The 21,867-nt window shown below is 45.7% G+C and overlaps 1 protein-coding gene and 1 non-coding gene across 5 annotated transcripts in view; both read left to right on the top strand.

The window, feature by feature from the left end:
- KIAA1549 overlaps nt 1-21,867 on the top strand; it is a 150,428-nt gene that overhangs the window by 101,551 nt on the left and 27,010 nt on the right. For all 4 annotated transcript variants that reach the window (XR_002944748.3, XM_016958228.4, XM_016958227.4 and 1 more), the window contains exons 12-16: nt 290-405; nt 8,896-9,101; nt 10,497-10,720; nt 12,127-12,280; nt 18,798-19,115. Coding sequence is in view for 3 of the 4 variants with exons in the window: in XM_016958228.4 (XP_016813717.4) it covers nt 290-405; nt 8,896-9,101; nt 10,497-10,720; nt 12,127-12,280; nt 18,798-19,115 (1,018 nt within the window). In the remaining variant the exon portion in view is untranslated. The remainder of the gene's footprint in view (nt 1-289; nt 406-8,895; nt 9,102-10,496; nt 10,721-12,126; nt 12,281-18,797; nt 19,116-21,867) is intronic.
- LOC112209842 (U6 spliceosomal RNA) lies at nt 3,781-3,887 on the top strand. Its single transcript, XR_002944844.1, has one exon. It is a non-coding gene; the product is annotated as a U6 spliceosomal RNA (small nuclear RNA).

Genomic DNA, 21,867 nt, shown 5'->3' with positions numbered 1-21,867 from the left:
TTGAGCCCTGGTAACTGTGGGACCTTCCTCCTATCTGGCACTTAATTGTCTAGCATTTGTTGAAATGCAGCCTGCTGAGCCATTTAGTAAGCCATGTTAATCTGTCTTCAGGAGGTGACTGTGGTGTTAATGTGATCCTTGAAGACGCTGTGCTATGGAATAATTTTTTGGACCGTTTCATTTCTGCTGGTTTTGCCTGGAAGCCTGACTTCCACACACAAATTAATGGGACTTTTTCCTTTTCATTCTTTCTTGTTTCTAATATTTGCAATTCATTTTGTGTCTGCAGAGTTTCTCCCTCAGATGCTGACTCTACGGTCAGTGAAGAGTCCAGCGAGAGGGACACAGGAGATAAGACGCCGGGAGCCGTCAACGATGGCAGGTCCCACAGAGCCCCGCAGAGCGGTCTGTGACTCTTCTGGTTCTTCCCATTAAAAGTAGTCCCTATGAGAGTCCGAAGGCTAGGGCCTTACACTACTTCAAATGCTAAACCCTTAGAAAAGAAATCTGGGAAATGGAAAATTCATCATTCCTGTGGTTTCTTAGCACCAGTTGTCACCATCTAACGTGGTATTGGTGTCTGCTTTGGGGCCAGGGATTCACTGGGGTACGTCTTAAGGTTAATAGCCTCGCTTCACTTTAGTTAAGAGTCCTCACGATTTTCCTGCCCAGAGGTCAAGGAGGAAGCACACTGAAACCAGAGTCTCAAAAACTGCCCCCAGGATTCAGTAGCTTTCTTAGGAACCAATTCAAGGATTCACAACTGTCAGTCAGAGAGTTGTTTGTTTATCATAGGCCCAAGTCCATTATGTTAAGTTCTGTTCCTAGATCTTTCTTCCAGCAGGTGGTTTAGTGTGATCAGATGGTTTAGCATGTTTGCTTTGGGAGTCACAGACAGCTTCATAGGCCAGGTATAAAATGAACTTCACTCCTGTTCTAAAGGGTATGACTGTTAAGGCTGATGCACTGTAATAAAGTGGGACCCACAAGTCTCTAGACTTGGGAGCATTTTTTTGGAGTGATAGCAAGGTAGCTTGTTTTTAGTGTAATAGGTTGTATTAAATAGATGTGCTACTGCAGCTGTTGTATTTGCTGGAGGTTTATTTTTATTTAAGGATTGAATTTCAATAGTGCAAAGATCATTGGGAGGCCTCAGAATATTATTATTACTATTTTTTTTTTGAGACAGGGTCTTGCTCTATCACTGAAGCTGGAGTGCAGTGGCACAGTCCCGGCTCACTGCAGCCTCGACCTCCCAGGCTCAGGCGATCCTCCCACCTCAGTCTCCTTAGTAGCTGGGATTACAGGCCTCTGCCATCACACCTGGCTAATTTTTGTATATTTTTGTACAGACGAGGTTTCACCGTGTTGCTCAGGCTGGTCTTGAACTCCTTGACTCAAGCGATCCATCCGCCTCGCCTTCCCAAAGTGCTGGGATTATAGGCATGAGCCACCACGCCCGGCCAGGATATTATTTTTAATAGGAATTTTTATACTTACAGTTTTTAATCATAAATTTCTCTGTATGGAAATGCAGTGCAGAGTGAACTGTATTCTAGAAATGAACAGACTGGACAGAAGCCCAAGGGCCTCTCCTCTCACTAACACGCTTGTGGCCTTGTGGGTGGCTCAGCCTTTGAGGCTCCTGTGGGGCTGCCCTAGCCTGTCCTTGTCTCCTCTCACTGACGTGCTTGTGGCCTCTCGGGTTGCTCAGCCTTCAAGGCTCCTGTGGGGCTGCACTAGCTGGTCCTTGAAGTTCCTTCCAGCTCCTTCCACTTGGTTCTTTTGTAATGTTAAGGACATCCCCTTAGAAAAAGGGAAGAGTTTTTTCTTTGGATGTGGTTTTTCAAAATCTTAAAAATTATTTAGCACCATGGTAACCGATACTGTTTCAGATAGACAGGATTAGAATCTCGTTTTGATCCTTGGAAAGAAATATTTGGGGGGGCGTGGAAAGAGCTCTGGATTTTTCCAAGTTCTGTTCATTGCTTATCTGAGAAAACCTTACTTTCAGTGCCTGCATTTAATGCCTTCTGATGGTATTACAGCCAGTATATTCTATAAGAATAACAAAAATCAAACACCACTCTCAACATAGGCTCAGAATCCAGGTAGTAAGCATCACAGCTCTGGGACCGAGAGTTGAATGTGAAGGAAAGAAGTGAATTAGATGATTTTGTGAATATGAGAAGCTCAGATGCTGCTGTTAATTTGAAGAGATAGCAGAATCTGTACATTATTTTCATGTTGTAGAAAGATAGTTTTCTCACTATAAATATCAATTTACTTTTAGAACTTTACTTCTTGAAATAAGATAGCTTTAATGCTGCTGTGTAGGTATTTTATGGCTTGCATAGAAAATTAAATATCCCATTTTTAAATATTCTGAGTTTTTCTCCTAGCTTTCAGTTATTTTATTTTTAAAAATTTTTTGCTTTTTGAGACGGAGTCTCTTCCTGTTGCCTAGGCTGTAGGGCAGTGGTGCTATCTTGGCTCACTGCAACCTCTGCCTCCCAGGCTCAAATGATTCTCATGACTCAGCCTCCCGAGTAGCTGGGATTACAGACGTATACCACCATACCTGGCCAATTTTTGTATTTTTAGTAGAGACGGGGTTTCGCCATGTTGGCCAGGCTGTTCTTGAACTCCTGGCCTCATGTGATCTGCCCGCCTCGGCCTCCCAAAGTGCTGGGATTACAGGCGTGAGCCACCGTGTTCGGCCTGTTTTATAATTCACATAAAAATATTTCTTTTGTTGAAAGTCGTAATGAAGTAAAAATTAATGGAGGTGGGGAGCGGGGAGGGAGGCTGCTTGAGATCCATTATGGAGCCCTCTTCCATGTTGCCATGGGACCAGCGTTCCCTCTCACTCCTGCGGGTGGTACAGCTACCAGCTCTCTTTAGGCTTCTTGGCAAGGCTGTTGACGACTGTCCCAGGTCATGTGGCATATTAAGGACCCACCTTGCAATGGAAGCTGAGAGAACACTGTTGTTTCAGTTTTGGTAAATTGGAGGTTGTGCTTTTTTTTTTTTTTTTTTGAGACGGAGTCTCGCTCAGTCGCCCAGGCTGGAGTGCAGTGGCGCGATCTCGGCTCACTGCAAGCTCCGCCTCCCGGGTTCACGCCATTCTCCTGCCTCAGCCTCCCGAGTAGCTGGGACTACAGGCGCCTGCTACCACGCCCGGCTAATTTTTTGTATTTTTAGTAGAGACGGGGTTTCACCGTGTTAGCCAGGATGGTCTCGATCTCCTGACCTTGTGATCCGCCCGCCTCGGCCTCCCAAAGTGCTGGGATTACAGGCGTGAGCCACCGCGCCCGGCCGGAGGTTGTGCTTTATTCCTTTTCCAGCTGACTGTTTTTGGAAGGTGACTAGGCCCTGACACATACCCTCATGGCCATCCATGAACCCTTAAGAGATTATTTACTCAGATGTCACTGTGTTCACAGCTATTCTAGCTTTAAAATAACTCAAATCATAACCACTGGATCCCCTTAGTGAAGATGTGAAGGGAGAGATGAGGTAGGAGATGGGCTGCCATTGCTGCGTCTGTGCATAATCGTAGTTTTTCTCTCTCTCTCCCCTTTATCATCAGGAATATACCAAGTAGGTAAGGATTGCAAAATACTCAGCATTCTTTTATGCTCTCCTTAGATTGCATGTGTGCAAGTGTGTGATTTTTAAGTAGTTAAAACTTCATTTGAATTCCACAAATTCCAAATTCTAGAATTTCACGTGCAAACCAAGCTGACACTGACTTTTGCATGTGCTAAGGAGCTTGCAGTGCTCGCTTCAGCAGCATATAGACTAAAATTGAAATGCAACAAAGAAGATGAGCGTGGCCCCTGTGCAAGGATGACATGCATATTGGGGAAGCATTCCATATTTTAAAAACATTAAAAGAGTTTGCAAAATAGTTTAAATGAGATTGAGTACATATAACAATGAAGTTTTTCAAGTAATTTTGGAGTACTGTACCATTTATAAAATGATTGAGATCATAAAGTAGAATTCTTATCTTTTCATGAAGGCAGATTCCCAGAGACCTTTTCAAGGTAAAATTTTATAAACATAGTGGAGATGACTGTAGTCATTGAGTCATCCGTTTAGCAAATGCTTGCTAAGTACCTGTGGTCAGGTGCTGGTGATATACAGTGAAGATGAGATAAATGTGATTGCTGTCTCACAGGATATTAACGTGGGTTGCGCACATTAGTAAAGATGTGGTTTTCCAGCCTGGGCTATGTAGCGAGACTCTGACTCTACAGAAAAAAAAAACAGAAAAAATTAGCCAGGCCTGATGGTGTGTGCCTGTGGTCCCAGCTACTGAAGAGGCTGAGGTGGGAGGATCGCTTGAGCCTGGGAGGTCGAGGCTGCAGTGATCTGTGATTGCATCACCGCACTCCAGTCTGGGTGACAGAGCGAGACCCTGTCTCGGGGGACAAAAAAAGTGGTTTGACTATATTTACTTGTAGATAATGAGATAATATTTCTTTAAAAATGCTCTCTTGCTTTGTCATTTTAGTAATTCAGGCTGAACTTTTCTCTTTCATTCTGCTTTGTTGACATTATCCTGTTCTATACAATCCCATATGCTGTAATTTTTTATTTTTATTTTTTATTTTTTTGCTTACCCAGTCTCGAGTGCAGTGGCACAATCACAGCTCACTGCAGCCTTGACCTCCTGGGCTCAAGCAGTCCTCTCACCTCAGCCTCCTGAGTAGCTGGGACTACAGGAGCATACCACGCCCAGCTAACTTTTTATTTACTTTTTGTAGAGACGAGGTCTTGCCATGTTGCCCAGGCTGGTTTTGAACTCCTGGGCTCAAGCGATCCTCCTGCCTTAGCCTTCCAAAGTGCTGGGATTATAGGCATGAGCCACTATGCCCAGCGTTTTTCTTTCCTTTTAAGATTTTTATTTGTATTTTAACTGATGGTAAGAAAACATATAAATTTATGGTGTACAACATGATGTATTTTTTGCTTTTATTATTTTTAGTTGACACATAATACTTGCAAATATTTATGGGGGACATTGTGATATTTCCATGTATGAATATACTGTGTGATGATCAAATCAGGGTAATTAGCATATCTGTCACCACAGACAAAGTTATCATTACTTTGCCTTGGGAACATTCAAAATCTGCTCTTCAAGCTAATTGAAAATATGCAATAAATTATTAGAGTTACCCTACAGTGCCTACAGGTGCTCAACCCATTCCTCCTTTCTAGCTGCGCACTTTTATTTTTATTTTTTTGAGACACAGTCTCACTCTGTTGCCCAGGCTGGGGTGCAGTGGTGCAGTCATGGCTCACTGCAGCCTTGACCTTCCAGGCACAGGTGATCATCTCTTCTCAGCCTCCTGAGTAGCTGGGCCTGCAGGTGTACACCACCACGCCGGGTTATTTTTTGTAGAGACAGGGTTTCGCCATGTTGCCCAGGCTAGTCTAGAACTCCTGGGCTCAAGTTACCCTCCCGCCTCAGCCTATCAAAGTGCTGGGATTACAGGCGAGAGCCACCATGTCCAGGCTCTAGTTGTGCTTTTGTATCTGTTAACCAACTTTTGTCTATGTCCCTCCTCTTCCCTTCCCAGCCTCAAGTAACCTCTAGTCTACTCTCCACTTCTAGATCAACTTTCCAGCTTCCACATATGAGCGAGAACAGTGCAGTGTTTATCCTTCTGTGCCTGGCCTATTTTACTTAATGTCATCCAAGCTCAGCCATATTGCTGCAAATGGCAGGATTTCCTTCTTTCTTGTGGCTAAATGATGATGTTTTGATATGTGTATGCATTGTGAAATGGCTAAATCAAGCTATTTAACATATACATTCCTCACATACTTATTTTTTGTGATAACACTTAAAATCTACTCTCTTACCTGTTTTCAAGTATACAATATATTGTTATTGATTATAGTTACCATGAGGTACAATAGGTATCTTGACTATATAGTAAAATTTATATCATTACTTTTAAAAAATAATTGAAGAGAAAGGGGTTTTAATCCCAAGTTCCTACTTGCCTTAAGGCAGGATTCACACAGCATTAATCTCTGTGTGTCCATTGTGCTTTGTACTAATCATTATTACCCAGGGAGCTTTTTTAGAAAAATTGTGCAATGCATAGCAAACAATAATATATATTATATAATTATATATAAATATATGATATAGAAGTATGTAATATGTAATATATAATTACTAATAGTAATATATTACTAATTACTAATTATATATTACATATACAGTTCTATAAACAAAAATATATACTAATATATAATATGTGTGATATAATTATATAATATATATGTGTGATATATATTATATGTATATGTAAAAAAATTTAAAGCCCCTCTTTTCAGCCATGTTGAAGGACTGGGTTCTGGGCAGTATGGAAGCTGGAAGATTTTCTGCACCTCTTATTTCCTCTCCTCCGCTTGGTCCCTCAGCTCTGTAGAGTGGCCCAGGGTTTGTGCATCCCCTCCTCTGGTTGCAGTCTGTGAACAGTTCAGCGAGGGTGAAGCAAGGGCTGTGACTACAGTGGGAGGGGGTGAGCCGGGCTCTGGACAGAAGCCCAGTCTTAGGCTGCCGCTCCGCTCCAGTGGTACCCAGGCAGGGCTGACAGCCCAGTAGGGAGGGGCCTTTTTTTTTTTTTTTTTTTTTTTTTTAATGCCTGTCACCTTTGTCTCCCAGCAACCCAGAAGTCTCTGCCACCCTGGAGGAAAGTGATCCCACTTCTAGGTATCAGTAGCTTAATGGGCTACCCTCTGTGACATTTGTTGTTAGTCTGGGTTAGCAGGGCTAGCCTGTCTGGAGAAGCTCATGATCTCCTTTTAGGCATTATGCCTGCAACTTGAGTAGCTGCCACCGATGAATGGTGGTGCCTGGCTGCGCTTCCATTGCACAAATGCACGAATAGTCAGGTTCCTTCTAGGTGTGGGGCCAAGAAAGAAAGCGTGAGCATAGCTGGAGTCCAGACAATGGTGCCCCCTGGCTCAGACAGACATCATTCATTCAGAATCAGCCAAATGACTTCTGATTGCTTGGGATAATGAATGTAATTCAAATTGAGAGAAAATACAGATTTACATAGCAATGCTGTGCTTTCCTTATATGAAACATCAACTACTGCTTCTTACTGCTTTGCTCATCTATGTTTTTTACACCGAGGAGAGACCTTTGTGTTTTTCACTTATGCTTTGAAGTTTCAAATGTTAGGCTTTTGTTTAGAAGCGGTTTCTGCATGTGCGTATTCCCTCTGTCAGCCTGCTGGCCATTTATTTGAAAGCAGCATCCAGAAGTGACTGGCTGATTAGAAGAAGGGCATCAGTTGATCTTTTTTGGGCGGGGGTTGGGGGACAGGGTCTCACTCTGTCACCCAGGCTGGAATGTAGAGACATGATCTCGGCTCACTGCACCCTCTACCTCCTGGGCTTAAGGGATCCTCCCACCTCAGCCTTCTGAGTGACTAGGACTAGAGGCATGTGCCACCACGCCCAACTAATTAAAAAAAATTGTAGAGACAAGGTCTTAACTATGTTGCCCAGGCTGGTCTCAAACTCCTGGGCTCAAGCAATCCTCTTGCCTCAGCCTCTCAAAGTGCTGGGATGACAGGCATGAGCCATCGTGCCTGGCCAGTTGATCTTCTTAAGTGTGAGTAACTAGCTCTTTCTACTCAGCCCGTCTTCATTTTTCTCTTTCTCTTTTTTCAAAATTAAAGTGTATTGGGATTATCTCTACTATAAAAATAATACTTATTACGGAAAATCCTCATTATCAAAAATAAAAGACATGGGGAAAAATCACCCATCATGTGAAGATTCAGTCTCTGTTAATATTTTTAAGTGTTTCTTTTCTGTCTTTTTTTTTGTGCATTTGAATTTCTTTTTTTTTTTTCACAGTTCTGATTAGTTTTTAAGAAAATTATTGTGGTTAAATATACATGGCCTAAAATTTGCCATGTAACCATTTATACATGTACTCTTCAACTGTTTTTAAAGTAGGAACTAGCGCTGGGCCCGGTGGCTCCTGCCTGTAATCCCAGCACTTTGGGAGGCCGAGGCAGGTGGATCACTTGAGGTCAGGAGTTCAAGACCAACTTGGACAATATCGTGAAACCTTGTCTCTACTAAAAGTATTAATACAAAAGTTAGCTAGGCGTGGTGGCATGCACCTGTAATTCCAGCTACTCAGGAGGCTGAGGCAGGAGAATCACTATCCAGCCTAGGCGAGAGAGTGAGACTCCGTCTCAAAAAAATAAAAAATAAATTAAAAAAATAAATAAAGTAGGAACTAATTCCCTGCAAGCAACAGGTTTTTTCTTCTCATGTGTCTTCAACTTCGTTTTCTTTCCACATCAGAACTGAAAAGTCAGAAGTGTGGTCACTGTTAACTGGTACCTGCCTGCATGTACTGGTCTTCTGTTTTCTCTGTAGTACGACATTGCCTTGGCAGCTGAATTTGTATCACTCCAGCGAGCTCCCTGCCAGATGGTAGCAATAGTTCAGAGCCACTATAAATGTGTTTTCTGAGAGTTCTGTGAATGGCTTATTGACTACTGAGCAACTTCAGGCTCCTTCTGTCCTATATTCTTTCTGAATGAAGATTTTGAACCACAGACAAAACAGTGCAGTTTTTGACACAGTATCATAATGATTTCCTCACGTCTCTTCTCAGGGTACTTGTAATTTTTAATGAAGTTAGAGGATACAGTATATAGCCCAGACTATTTAAGCTCAGAGAGTGAAATTGTAAACACTCTGCTACTGCAGTGGGGATGTATTTTTGGTCAGAGGCCCATCCAAAGATTCTTTAAAGAATAATTCACAATTTTGATTAGTTGCTGTTTCTTTAGATGACTTCGTGTATGTGTTTTGCTTTTCCTTCTGTTCCAGGGCCACCACTGCCCAGTTCGGGAAATGAGCAGCACTCATCAGCCTCCATCTTCGAGCACGTGGACAGGATCTCCCGCCCCCCGGAGGCTAGCCGGCGGGTCCCCAGTAAGATCCAGCTTATCGCCATGCAGCCGATCCCGGCACCTCCCGTCCAGCGCCCCTCCCCAGCCGACCGAGTGGCGGAAACCAATAAAATCAACAAAGAGGTATTTGCTTTTATTTAAAAGTCTGTTAATTAAAAAACTCGGCTAAGCCCGGTGGCTTATGCCTGTAATCCCAGCACTTGGGGAAGCCAAGGCAGGCAGATCGCCTGAGGTCGGGAGTTTGAGACCAGCCTGGCCAACATGGTGAAACGCCATCTCTACTAAAAATACAAAATTAGCTGGGCGTGGTGGCGGGTTCCTGTAATCCCAGCTGCTCAGGAGACTGAGGCAGGAGAATCACTTGAACCCAGGAGGGGGAGTTTGCACTGAGCCGGGATCTCGCCACTGCACTCCAGCCTGGTTGACAGAGTGAGACTCCATCTCAAAACAAAAACAAAAACAAAAAAAACTCACACACTTATTGGGTCTGTGTTTGAAAATGAGTGCAAGGTACAGTGTCAACTGGTTACTAAAGGCATAAGCTGCTGACAAGGATTCTTAATGTAAAACATCACGCTTGTTGGAGATCAGATACTGTGCATGGACACTCTGGGGCGCATTGGCAGACATGCAGAGAAGTGTTAGTGTGGCCGACCAGGGGCTGCCCTCCTCAGAAAGAGCCACTTCAGCTTCTGATCCTCCTCACGCTACGACCCAGTTCAGGTCTCCGTCTTTGGGGATACCACTCTGGGGGCAGGGGGTCTCATGTCAGGTAACTTGTTTTGGTGACACTAGGTAATTATCTTCTTTATATCTGTCAGTCCTATTTATTAAAGATCTCTAAAGGAGGAAAATATTCTTTTCTGGTTATCAGATGTCTCTTTAAAGTTGTCATTGGCCGATTTCCAAGGTTCGAGTGACTTTTTTCCCCTGCTTTGGGGGATGGTGACAAGACTCCAGTGCACCACGCAGTACTTGAGGGTAAAGCTCGTGGGATGGCAGGGTCTCTGCTCCTCCCTGGTCTGTGCCTGTCGCTCTCTCGGTGACTCCGTGGAGCTTACAGACAGCAAGTTAAGTGTGGGCCAGAGGAGAGGAGCATAGCAGGAAGGCGCTCCTAGAAGGCTTTGCTGGCTGGGCATGGTGGCTCACACCTGTAATCCCAGCACTTTGGGAGCTTGATGTGGGCGTATCATTTCAGGTCAGGAGTTCGAGACCAGCCTGGCCAACATAGAGAAACCCCATCTCTACTAAAAGTACAAAAAATGAACTGGGCATGATGGTGCATGCCTGTAATCCCAGCTACTCGGCAGGCTGAGACAGGAGAATCACTTGAACCCGGGAAGTGGAGGTTGCAGCGAGCTGAGATCATGCCATTGCACTCCAGCCTGGGCAACAGAGTGAGACTCTGTCTCAAATAAATAAATAAACATAAAAATAAATAAAGACTTTGCGAAGTGTGTGTCCCAGAGGCTTCCCGGGACCTCTATGGCTGTCTTTCTCTCCCTCACCCTTCCTCAGATTCAGACTGCGCTGCGGCACAAGTCTGAGATCGAGCACCATCGCAACAAGATCCGCCTGCGCGCCAAGCGCCGCGGGCACTACGAGTTCCCGGTGGTGGACGACCTGTCCTCGGGCGACACTAAGGAGCGACACCGGGTGTACCGCAGGGCACAGATGCAGATCGACAAGATCCTGGACCCCACGGCCAGCGTGCCCTCCGTGTTCATAGAGCCCAGGAAGAGGTGGGCTGGGGCCCTGCGCTAGGCGGCGGGGCGGGCGCGCAGAGGTGCTGCGGGGGGCACGGGAGCAGGACAGGAGCCCCTCTGCTACTGCAGGGCCTGTGACAGAAGGACCCCATCCGTGTTCACGTGGAGGTCTCTGAAGACAGTTGAAGGGGCTCATGCACAGAAGGATGTGGAGGCCACTGGGAAGGCTTACCCTGGCTGAGGGTCACCTTAGTGTGGGAGGCGTTGGCTTTGTTCTCAACTCTGCCCCTCTGCCTGCCTCGGGGCATTTCCTGGGGCTTAATCTGTCTCTTCCAATTCAGCCTGTCTAAAACTGCACTCACCCTTTCCTTCCCACACTGGCTCCTTCTGTGGTGTCCTTGGCTCTTCCTCACCTCCCACTCTGTCACCTCCAATATTTTCATCTCCTGGAGCCACCCAGGCTGGCGCCCAGCAGATCTTCGTTGGTTTTCTCACAGCTGCCTGCAGGGTCTGGGGTCTTACCTTCCCCTGGTCTCCCAGACTCCCGTGCCCGACATAGATGCGTTTTCCTTAAACACGGCTCTCATGTATGTCCTTCTCTGCTCAAAACCTGAGGTGGCTCTTGTTGCCTGCCAGGTGGGTCCCGTGCTCCCGTCGCAGGCCGGCCCTGCCCCTCCACTCCAGCTCTTTTTCACGGGTCAGCCGCACGGACAGAACTGCCACCCAGGAGACGGCCTGGTGGCCCCTGAACATTCACCTGCCTGCCATTTCTGCCCCTGGGACCTGCTTCCCACATCCTCCCTGGCTTCAGGTCCCATTCACTCTTCAAGACCTAGTTCTGGGCCAGGCGTGGTGGCTCACGCCTATAATTCCAGCACTTTGGGAGGCCAAGGCAGGCGGATCACGAGGTCAGGAGTTAGAAGTTCAACACCAGCCTGGCCAATATGGTGAAACCCCGTCTCTACTAAAGATACAAAAATTAATTGGACGTGGTGGCAGGCGCCTGTAATCCCAGCTACTCAGGAGGCTGAGGCAGGAGAATTGTTTCAACCTGGGAAGTGGAGGTTGCAGTGAGCCGAGATCACACCATTGCACTCCAGCCTGGGCGACAGTATGAGACTACATCTCAAAAAAAGAATAATAAAATAAAAAAGACCTAGTTCTAGCCCCATGGGACTAATAGCTCCCACTGACTTCTTTTCTGAATGTCATGATTACAAATGGCTTTATATCATTCTGTGTTGCTTCACGTGGGTTAATAGGTCTGTTTAGGTAGGCTCTGAGCTTAGAGCAGAGACTGTCTCGTACATGGCGTTTATATCCTATGGGGTGTTTCCAGGGGCTAGCACATCCTAGGTACTCAGGGTACTTAGTGTTTAGTTGGTAAGTCAGTGGCAAAAAGGGTGATTTCCTATGAAGATAATTTCTCTTTTTCCTGGCAGCTCACGGATAAAACGTTCTCCCAAGCCTCGCCGGAAACACCAGGTCAACGGCTGTCCTGCCGACGCTGAGAAGGACCGGCTCATCACCACGGACAGCGATGGCACCTACAGGAGGCCCCCCGGCGTCCACAACTCGGCCTACATCGGATGCCCAGTGCGTGCCACCGACTCCAGTTTCTGGAACTCGGGTGGGGCGGCTCCTAGAAAGATGCGCTGAAAGGGGAGGAGAAGCAGCAGCACTGGCTGCCACCCTGTGTGGTGTCGGTGCCTGATGCCTGATGGCTGATGCACCAGGGCCCTCTAGGTCATGAAGTGGGTGGGGTGGGGTGCCACCCCTTCTGAGGGGAGACTTGAGTCCTGTCAGCCAGGGTGCTGCCGAGTGCCACCTCTGGAAACACACTCCGTGTTTTTCCTCTCTATATGTAAGCCCCGTTCTCTCAGACTTCACAGTGGGACTTTTTTCGAGGTTAACTGGAAAACAGAGAGAGAGAGAAATATCCTCAAGGTTTTTTTCCTTCTCCCTAGTCAGAGGGTTATTTGGTTTTGTTGTTTATTTTTATTTTTTTTGGGACAGGGTCTTACTCTGTTGCCCAGGCTGGAGTGCAGTGGTGTGATCCAGGCTCACTGTAGCCTCAGCCTCCTGGGCTCAAGTAATTTTCCCACCTCAGTCTGCTGAGTAGCTAGGACCATAGGCATATGCCACCATGCCCAGCTAATTTTAAAAATTTTTGTAGAGATGGGGTTCTCAGCATGTTGCCCAGGCTGGTCTCAAACTCCTGACCTCAAGTGATCCTCCTGCCTTGGCCTCCCACAGTGCTAGGATTACAGGTATGAGGGCATGACCCTGTGATCAAGAGTCTCATACTCTACTGACTGAGCTAGCCCGGCTGGGTTTCCTAATGAGAGGAGGGATATTTAGGGTTTTATTTCCCTGTACTGTCCTTGGAGTGCTAAGAAGATAGCGTATTTGCTTATATATATTTTGCTTTTATGGGAGAAAGAGGTTAATGGAAATTAAGAAATAATGAGTGGTGGCTCAGATCTGTAATGCCAGCACTTTGGGAGGCTGAGGTGGATGGATCGCTTGAGCCCAGGCGTTGGAGACCAGCCTGGGCAATATAGTGAAACCCCGTCTCTCCAAAAAATACAGAAATTAGCCAGGCGTGGTGGTGCATGCCTGTAATCCCAGCTACTTGGGAGGCTGAGGTGGGAGAATCGCTTCAGCCCAGGAGGTCGAGGCTGCAGTGAGCTTTGATTGCACCACTGCACTCCAGCCTGGGTGACAGAGCAAAACCCTGTCTCTAAATAAATAAATAAGGGATTATTTTTTTCCAAAGTAAAAGAGGTCCGGACAGATTTGCTTGAAGTGTTAAAGGCAGATATTGATAGCATAAGATGCATACACACAGACTGCATTGAGTAGGGGAGAGAGAACCAGCCTCACTTAACAACCCATGAGAAATACAGACATAAAGATACCCCAAGACAGAGAGGGCGAGCCAGGTGCTGCTAACTCCGGCAGCACTTGGAAACACAGGGCGTCCTAAACTCCATACCAGGAGAGCCCTGCCTTGCTGCAGCAGGCCCCTTTCACCTCCTGGAGCCACTCACAGAGCCAGCCTGGTTTAGAGACACGTTAGCAAAAAGCACAGCCTTTGAGAAGGGATTTGTGATGGATGTGATCGCTTTAGATAGACCTTATGCAACCAGCCATTTCTTAGTTGAGGTTTGTATTTTTTTCCTAAATTATATAAAAAGCACTTAAATACGCTAAATATAATTCACAAATGTGCAAACATTATACTGGGATGGGGCCTAAATACAACTGAATTATGATCATCTGAAAGAACGAGACTTTTCCTTAGGAACTTATGGTATTTCTAGGGTCTTAAAGACCAACCTTCTTGATCTACTCATGGGGATCGGTGCGATTTCAGAGTTAGGCTGGCTGTAAATGAAACTACTGTCTTCCTCAGTACAAGGAATTGAATAGTTCCTGTTACTTTCTAAATGTGGTGCATGGCTGCTCTTACAGTAGGTGGTGCTCTTGTGCTGTGTTGGGTTCTGGGGGTATTCGGGCATCTGTGGGGTTTGGCTTGATCTGGGGTGGGCTCCCCAGGGTTGTCACCCGGAGCTTTTGTAAACTGTGCCAAGTGGAGACTTGCTGTGGTGTGGAACAGATAGAAGGGGCAGCATCCCTTCTTGCCCCTTCACTTCTCCAGCCAACCTGGGCTCCTCTCTCAAAGGAATTTGTGGGGAACCCTCTCAGTCCCCCTCTCTTTGATTTTTTTAAATGATTGAGTTTTGTATGGGGAGGAACCTGTCTTCTCCTGGCTGTCTTCATTTGCCTGCTTCAGTGACTCTAGATCAGCCTTCTTTTGCGGTAGCTTTACAGCATCGTTTTCTTCCTTTTTTCCTTAGCAGAGAGTGCAGGGATTCCTCCTCCTGTGGGTGCAGAGCAGCCTCTGCCTGGAAGACACCACCCCAGAGGCTGCTTGCCTTCAGTGGCTCCTTTTTTAAAAGACTGCCCCAAAATAAAAATCTTCCTCAGATTTTGAATTCTGAAACACTTTAAAAGATAATGCCTGTCTCAGAACTCATCTTTTCTTAGGTAGTTTATCTTTTTTCCCTCAACTTGTATTTTAGAATCAGTGGTACATGTACAGGGTTTTTTTTTTTTTTTTCCATCTTCAAGCCTATACTAGGGAAGTACTATGTGTTTTTGAATTACCTTGAATTTTCCTTTTTCCCCTCAAAAATATCTTCTCCTTGAGCGGTGTGTTCTCCTAAGGCCAAGAGAAATATTCCTTGGTTCCTTGTAATAAGGGTGACCATTATAATTCAGGCCTTGGTAGAAATCCAGCCAGCTGCTTGTTCTTGTAAGTAATTTTTTTTTTTTGAGACACTCCAGCTCTGTTGCCCAGGCTGGAGTGCAGTGGTGCAATCACGGCTCACTGCAGCCTTAACCTCCCCAAGCTCAGGTGATCCTCCCACCTAAGCCTCCCAAGTAGCTGGGATTACAGGCGCGTGCCACCTTGCCTGGCTAATTTTTGTATTTTTAGTAGAGATGGGGTTTCACCTTGTTGCCTAGGCTGGTCTCAAACTCCTGGGCTCAGCGATCCTCCTACCTTGGCCTCCCAAATTTCTGGGATTATAGACATGAGCCACCAAATCTGGCCTAAATAGAGTTTTATTGCAACACAGCCGCACCCATTTGTTGGCTTGATATCAATGACTGTTTTTGCTGCCAGGCAGAGTTGAGTGGTTGTGACAGACTATATGACTCATCAAACCTAAAGTATTTACTGTCTGGCCCTTTACAGAAAAAGTTTGATGTAATTTGTCATCCAATCCAGACACTTTTGAAAGTGTAAGGGGGTATTCTATTAATCATTACTGTGGGACAACAGGCATAAACTGAGGTTGTCCTGGACAACCAGGCTGTCTGGTCACCCTCTTGCAACACCCACAAAGGACTGCTAAATAGGCACCAAAATCCGTAAACAGTAAAAAGATGTACATTTATTTCTGAAGACTGATAGATAAACTGTATCTGAACACATCTATATGTGAAACATCTATAGTCTAAATATAGATGGTAGAATATAGGAAATTGAGTAAATCCTCTTCTTGGCCTGCAAGTTCTGATAGTCTCGCCTGCAAAATGAAGAGAAAACAAGAAGGTGAAGGACAGGAAGAGGAAGTGTCCTGGCCCAGGAGCTCCTGGCCTTCTGGCAGGATTCACGGGGGCCATTGGGAATCCAAAGGGACTGTCCTTCCCATCTGCAGATCATCTCTCTCGGTATAGAAGTTTAGCCTTCTCTGAAATTCTGGCCACTGAGAATGAGATTGGCAGTGGTTATAGCCGCTGGGGACTCTGCTCAAATGTCTGAGATCATTTCCCACAGTGGAATCTCAGTTTGTGCCTGCAGTTTTTTGTGTCACCACACTACTTGCTTCCTTGCAGTAGAGTCACATACGCAGCCACCGGAATCACCGCCAGGAACATCGCTTCTGTTTCTGGAGAAACCCTTTCACCAGTGGGCTGTTCTTCCAGACACACCCTCCCTTCTTTCCACCCGTGAGCTGTAGGTTGGTGGTACACTGCCGACCAGGCTTCCTCATCTGCTCCTCAAGAAAATCAAGAATTGGAGAAGGGCATGACTGTGGACCTTTATCCACCTCACAAGGAAAGGAGCACAGGTTCCTTCCAAGGTGACATCATCAACTAGAGGCCACCTTGGGGCCCCAGATTCTCACTTAGAATTCCTCAGTGACAAATCTCATTTAGTAGAACCTCCACTGGGATGTTGCAGTTGGGAGAAATGGACTCATAAGCCCAAGAGTGTCATGTGCAAGAGAGGGAGGTCGCCAGTGGGGACTGCCGTGGAGAGAAGAGCACCTACCCCATCCCACGAGGGCAGTCGCTGCTTCACGGCAGTTGGTGGTTTCTGTGTTGCGTGAGGGCCTGGTCATGCCAGAGCTTCAGACTCTGCCAAGAGAACCCAGAAATCTGAGTGTTACTATGAAATTTTCAGATGTTTAAAATAATGGCTATCAATTAAAAGAGTATGTAGGCCAAGCAAAACCTGTCCGTGGGTTGACTGTGGGGTTACTAGTTTTGTATGGTCCTCTCTCAGTTTGGAGTTAAGAACCTACTGCCCTTCACGCTGGCAGGAATAATAACTGATCACCCGTTAGAAGCATTTTTCAGATAGGGGGCTAAGGTTAAGGATGTGTCTGTAGAGTAGTTTGTCTTTGTAATAGATTCACTGATCCAGATGGGTAACGGAATGTCTTCGTTGGCCCCTTTAAGTATGGTGATCCAACTAGCTGGGCTAAACTGCAGGCACGTGGCAAGTGAAACATTCTAGATAGAAGCCGCCCACCCTTCCTCACAGAGGGTATGGGGTCCCCAGCCCCTCGGGCAGAACCTTTTCTCTCTTCACTGTGTCTGCTGCAGTCACCATGCTGTTTGGGCTCATGGAGCCTGTAAGACCAGAAAGGATGACTCTTCTTCGTTGGTTCCTGGTTTTGTCTCTTAACAGTTTACCTGGTGTATATTATGACCATGTTTTGCTCATAACAGTATTGGGAAATGAGATTTAAAAAATCTTTATTGTTACTTATATTTCTACCTCTTAAACAGTAGGTATAGAACAAAATTTGAACCTTTGTTTTTTTTTTTCTTTTTTTCTTTTTTTTTTTTTGAGACAGAGTTTCACTCTTGTCACCCAGGCTGGAGTGCAAGAGTGCAATCTCAGTTCACTGCAACCTCCACCTCCTGGGTTCAAGCGGTTCTCCTGCTTCAGCCTCCTGAGTGGCTGAGATTACAGGTGTGCACACTACGCCCAGCTAATTTTTATATTTTTAGTAGAGACAAGGTTTCACCATGTTGGCCAGGCTGGTCTCAAACTCCTGACCTCAGGTGATCCACCCATCTTGGCCTCCCAAAGTGCTGGGATTACAGGCGTGAGCCACTGTGTCTGGCCAATTTAAACCTTTCTTAATAACTCTTGTGATCCAGAGATACCTTCATTTTAAAGACAAGTGGTTCTGAATAGTTTTCATAAAATAGATATTGTAATTGCTTGCACACATACGTAGGCTTTTTTTTTTTTTTTTTTTAAGAGTCTAGGTCTCTCTGTTACCCAGGCTAGGGTGCAGTGGGGCAATCATAGCTCACTGCAACCTCGACCTCCTGGGCTTAGGAGATTCTCCTGACTCAGCCTTGTGAGTAGCTGGGACTGCAGGTGCTCACCACCACCCTCAGCTAACTTTTAAGCAATTTTTTTGTAAAGATGGGGGTCTTGCTATGTTGCCTAGGTTAGTCTCAAATTCCTGGCCTCTCTGGAAATGATCTTCCTGCCTTGGTCTCCCAAGTTGCTGGGATTACAGGTGTGAGCCACTGCACCCAGCTCACATGCATAGTTTTAATATGTATAGTTTTAAAAGTTTTGATCTTTTAAGGGTATGTAAGACTATTTTCTAATAGTCAATAGACTACTTTACTTATTGACTTCTATCTAGGGAAAATTTACTAGTTTTTTTCAATACATAAACTTTGAAATATGTTTTTTGGCTGTTTAGGGGCTTTCAGTAGAAATGTTCACTTCCAGGTACTGAAATGCCTTGTAAATAGTTGAGTGTTGCTGAAAAAATGATTGTTGAATTTTGGCAGTTTTTTTCTGGTTCAAGCCTCCCCTCTCCTTCGCATGAAACGTAACGCACATTCCTCAGCTGTCATTTTTTTATTTTTTTGAGACAAGGTCTCACTCTGTCATCCAGGCTGGAGTACAGTGATGCGATTATAGCTTACTGAAAGCTCAAATTCTTGGGCTCAAGCTATCCTTCCACCTCAGCCTCCCAAGTAACTGGGACTACAGGTACACACCACCACACCTGGCTAATTTCTTTCTTTTTTTTTTTTTTTTTTTTTAAGAGATGGGGGTCTCACTTTGTTGCCCAGGCTGGTCTTGAACTCCTGGCCTCAAGTGCTTCTCCACCTCAGCCTCCCAAAATCCTGGAATTAAAGGTGTGAGCCACTGTGCATAGCCTCAACTGTCATTTTTTAATTCTTATGATAGAACTTTTCCTCAATGTCGGGAAAACTGTTTAGGGTTGCCACAAAAACTCATGTGTGATTCTTCCTTTGCCATTTCTCGCTGTAGTCGGATCCTGACCTCCCAGCCGATGTGCAGACACCATCCTCGGTGGAACTGGGGAGGTATCCAGCCCTTCCCTTCCCGGCCTCCCAGTACATCCCACCCCAGCCGTCCATCGAGGAGGCACGCCAGACCATGCACTCCCTCCTGGACGACGCCTTTGCCCTCGTGGCCCCCAGCAGCCAGCCTGCCAGCGCCGCAGGTGTAGGCCCCGGAGTCCCACCCGGCCTGCCCGCAAACAGCACCCCTTCCCGGGAAGAGAGGCGAGCCACCCAGTGGGGGTCCTTCTACAGCCCAGCCCAGACGGCCAACAATCCCTGCAGTGTAAGTACTGGCCTTCTAGAATCCTCTGGTGGGCAAGATGTTGAAGCTTTGTTGCCTGACTGCCTGACTTTCAGGCTCCGCACAAAACCGTGGTTGCATTTGATAAGAATTAAAACTCGGGTGATGGGTCTTAGTTTTTATCTTCTACTAAATTAATTCTTAATGTTGGAGGTATCTGTTTATGTGGGTTTACAGGCTCATGCCTGTAATCCCTGCAATTTAGGAGGCCAAGGCAGGAGGACTTTTGCTTTGTGGAGGAATGGAGGGGGATTTTATGGAAGCATCTTCCTGGGTTCAGAACAGTGTCACGGAATGGAGGTGGGGTAACCGTCAAATGTATTCTTGTTGATGTCTCCAGAAAAGTTTCAGTTTAGAATGTATCCAAGTTGTTGAGTTTCTTGTATGGCCACCTGGTACTGGAGAGACCCCTGAGGTTCTGAGGTTGTAGGCAGCCAGTCCCCACGTGGACAGTGACAACCACTTTCAAATGTCAGCTTTCCATCTTGGAGGTTGACATTTTAGCATTTCATCTGCCTTTGTTATCATTTATGTTTTTCTTAGTCCTTTCAAATTTACCTTCCTGAGAGATGGAGAAGAAGTAAAACTCAAGGAAGTAAAGCTACCGTTATATTCTGCTAATTTCATATGAAATGATTGGACTAAGGTTTGACTCTGGAGAGAAGCTAATAGGTCACAATATGAATTTATTAGGGAGTGTTTATACTGGGTCCACCTTGTTACATGAAATTGGGTGGCAATAGACATATGGTAAAATACTTTTTTATCTCTGAAATGGGTTTGAATTTTCAAAGTAAGAGCCTTCAGCAAGAGATTGTCTCCTTCAGGGCATGGGAGGCTGAGAGCCTCCAGTATGGGGAACTGCTATCATGTGGGGTGGGGTGGGAGTACCATTCAATCTAATCATTACTGTTTTTAATTTTAAAATATAGCTTGTTCCAACAACTATCTTCAAAATTACAACTGGTGGTTTATAATATTTCAGGAAATGCATGGTACAGAACAAACCTCGGTGGTAAAATAAATGTGGAAACAGCTGCCATCGGGTCACTTTAAAGTTTTCTCATTTGCTTATTCATTCACATATATTTACAAAGCACCTGCTGTGTCGCAGGCACTCTGCTTAGGTGCTGGAGACAGAGTAGTGCACAGTACAGGATGGATTTTTCTGGACAAAATAGCATCTCTGTGGAAGTCTAAAGGATAATTAGTGGTTGTCAGTTGAAGAAGGATGTTCCTGGTGGTGGGAAGTACAGCAGAGGCACAGAAATTAAAGTGTATGGGACAGGCTTCAGATGGAGGAACAGAGGCTGGGTTTACCTTCCTTCCTGAAACAACTGAAAATACTGGAAGGAGTATCTGGGTGACTTGACATTAGACTTTAGGTAAGAAAGGACAGGGGTCAATGAGAAGTGAACTGAGTCCTCCAGTTGCCCCAGGTTGCATCTGGAGTTTCTAGTCATGGCGCAGCAGGTGGGACTCCAGGCAGAGCTCTGTGGTCTCCCTGAGTTGAAGAAATGGAGTTTGGAAGTCTCGGGAGGAAAAGGCAGCTGGAGTTCATGAGGGAGCGTGCAGGAGAGCAGAGAGATACCCTGAGCAGGATGCTAGGCATCTGCAGAGAATCTTTGTTTGAGTACTGATCAGTTTATGGGTACACAGAAACTACCCAAAAGAGCCCCTCAAAAAGATTAGCAGGAACAACCCTCAAAATTCACACAGGCCTGGGAATAAGCTCTTGCTATGGATTGAACTGTGTCCTCCCCAAAATCACATGTTGAAGCCGTAACCCCCCAACATGACTGTGTTGGAGATAAGGGCCTTTAGGGAGGTAATTAAGAGTAAATGAGGCTGGAAGGGTAGAGTCCCGATTCAATAGAACTGCTGCCTCTAGAAAACGAGGAAGAGACTCCAGAGATCTCTCTCTGGCCAGGTTAAGACACAGAGAGCAGGCAACTGTCTGCAAGCCAGGAAGAAAGCCCCACCTGAAACTGAACACTGCCAGATATTGATGTAAGACTTTCCAGCCTCCATAACTACGAGAAAATTATGAGAAAATCAGTTTCTGTTCTTGTGTGTGTGTGTGTGTGTGTTTTTTTTTTGAGATGAGTCTCGCTCTGTCACCCAGGCTGGAGTGCAGTGGCACAATGTCGGCTCACTGCAAGCTCCACCTCCTGGGTTCACGCCATTCTCCTGCCTCAGCCTCCCGAGTAGCTGGGATTATAGGCACCTGCCACCTCGCCTGGCTAATTTTTTGTATTTTTAGTAGAGATGGGGTTTCACCATGTAGCCAGGATGGTCTCGATCTCCTGACCTCATGATCTGCCTGCCTCAGCCTCCCAAAGTGCTGGAGTTTCTGTTGTTTTAGGCCACCATTTCTAAGGTATTTTGTTATGGCAGCCTGAGCAGAGGGATATGGTTCCTTTTCCAACAGTTGGTGGAAACTGCATAATTCATGCAGTATCAGTTAGAGTATTCGGAAGAGTTTTGCCTCAGTAATGGGGCAAAATTAGCCCCAACTTAAAGCTCCTCTGGTTCCACCTAACAAACCACAAAACCATAACATCTAAACCCAAGCAAAGCTCAAGAATATAGAAACACAAAAATATGCAGCTTTCAATAAGGTAAAATTAATAATGTCTGCATCAAATCAAACTAAACAGACAAGCAAAGAAGGAAGAAAATGATACAGATGATAGAATTAGTAGACAAGCTGTATGCGGTGGCTCACACCTGT

Source organism: Pan troglodytes, chromosome 6 (genome assembly GCF_028858775.2).
Source record: "Pan troglodytes isolate AG18354 chromosome 6, NHGRI_mPanTro3-v2.0_pri, whole genome shotgun sequence".
NCBI classification, from domain to species: Eukaryota; Metazoa; Chordata; class Mammalia; order Primates; family Hominidae; genus Pan; species Pan troglodytes.
This window is presented reverse-complemented; position numbering and strand designations above follow the sequence as displayed.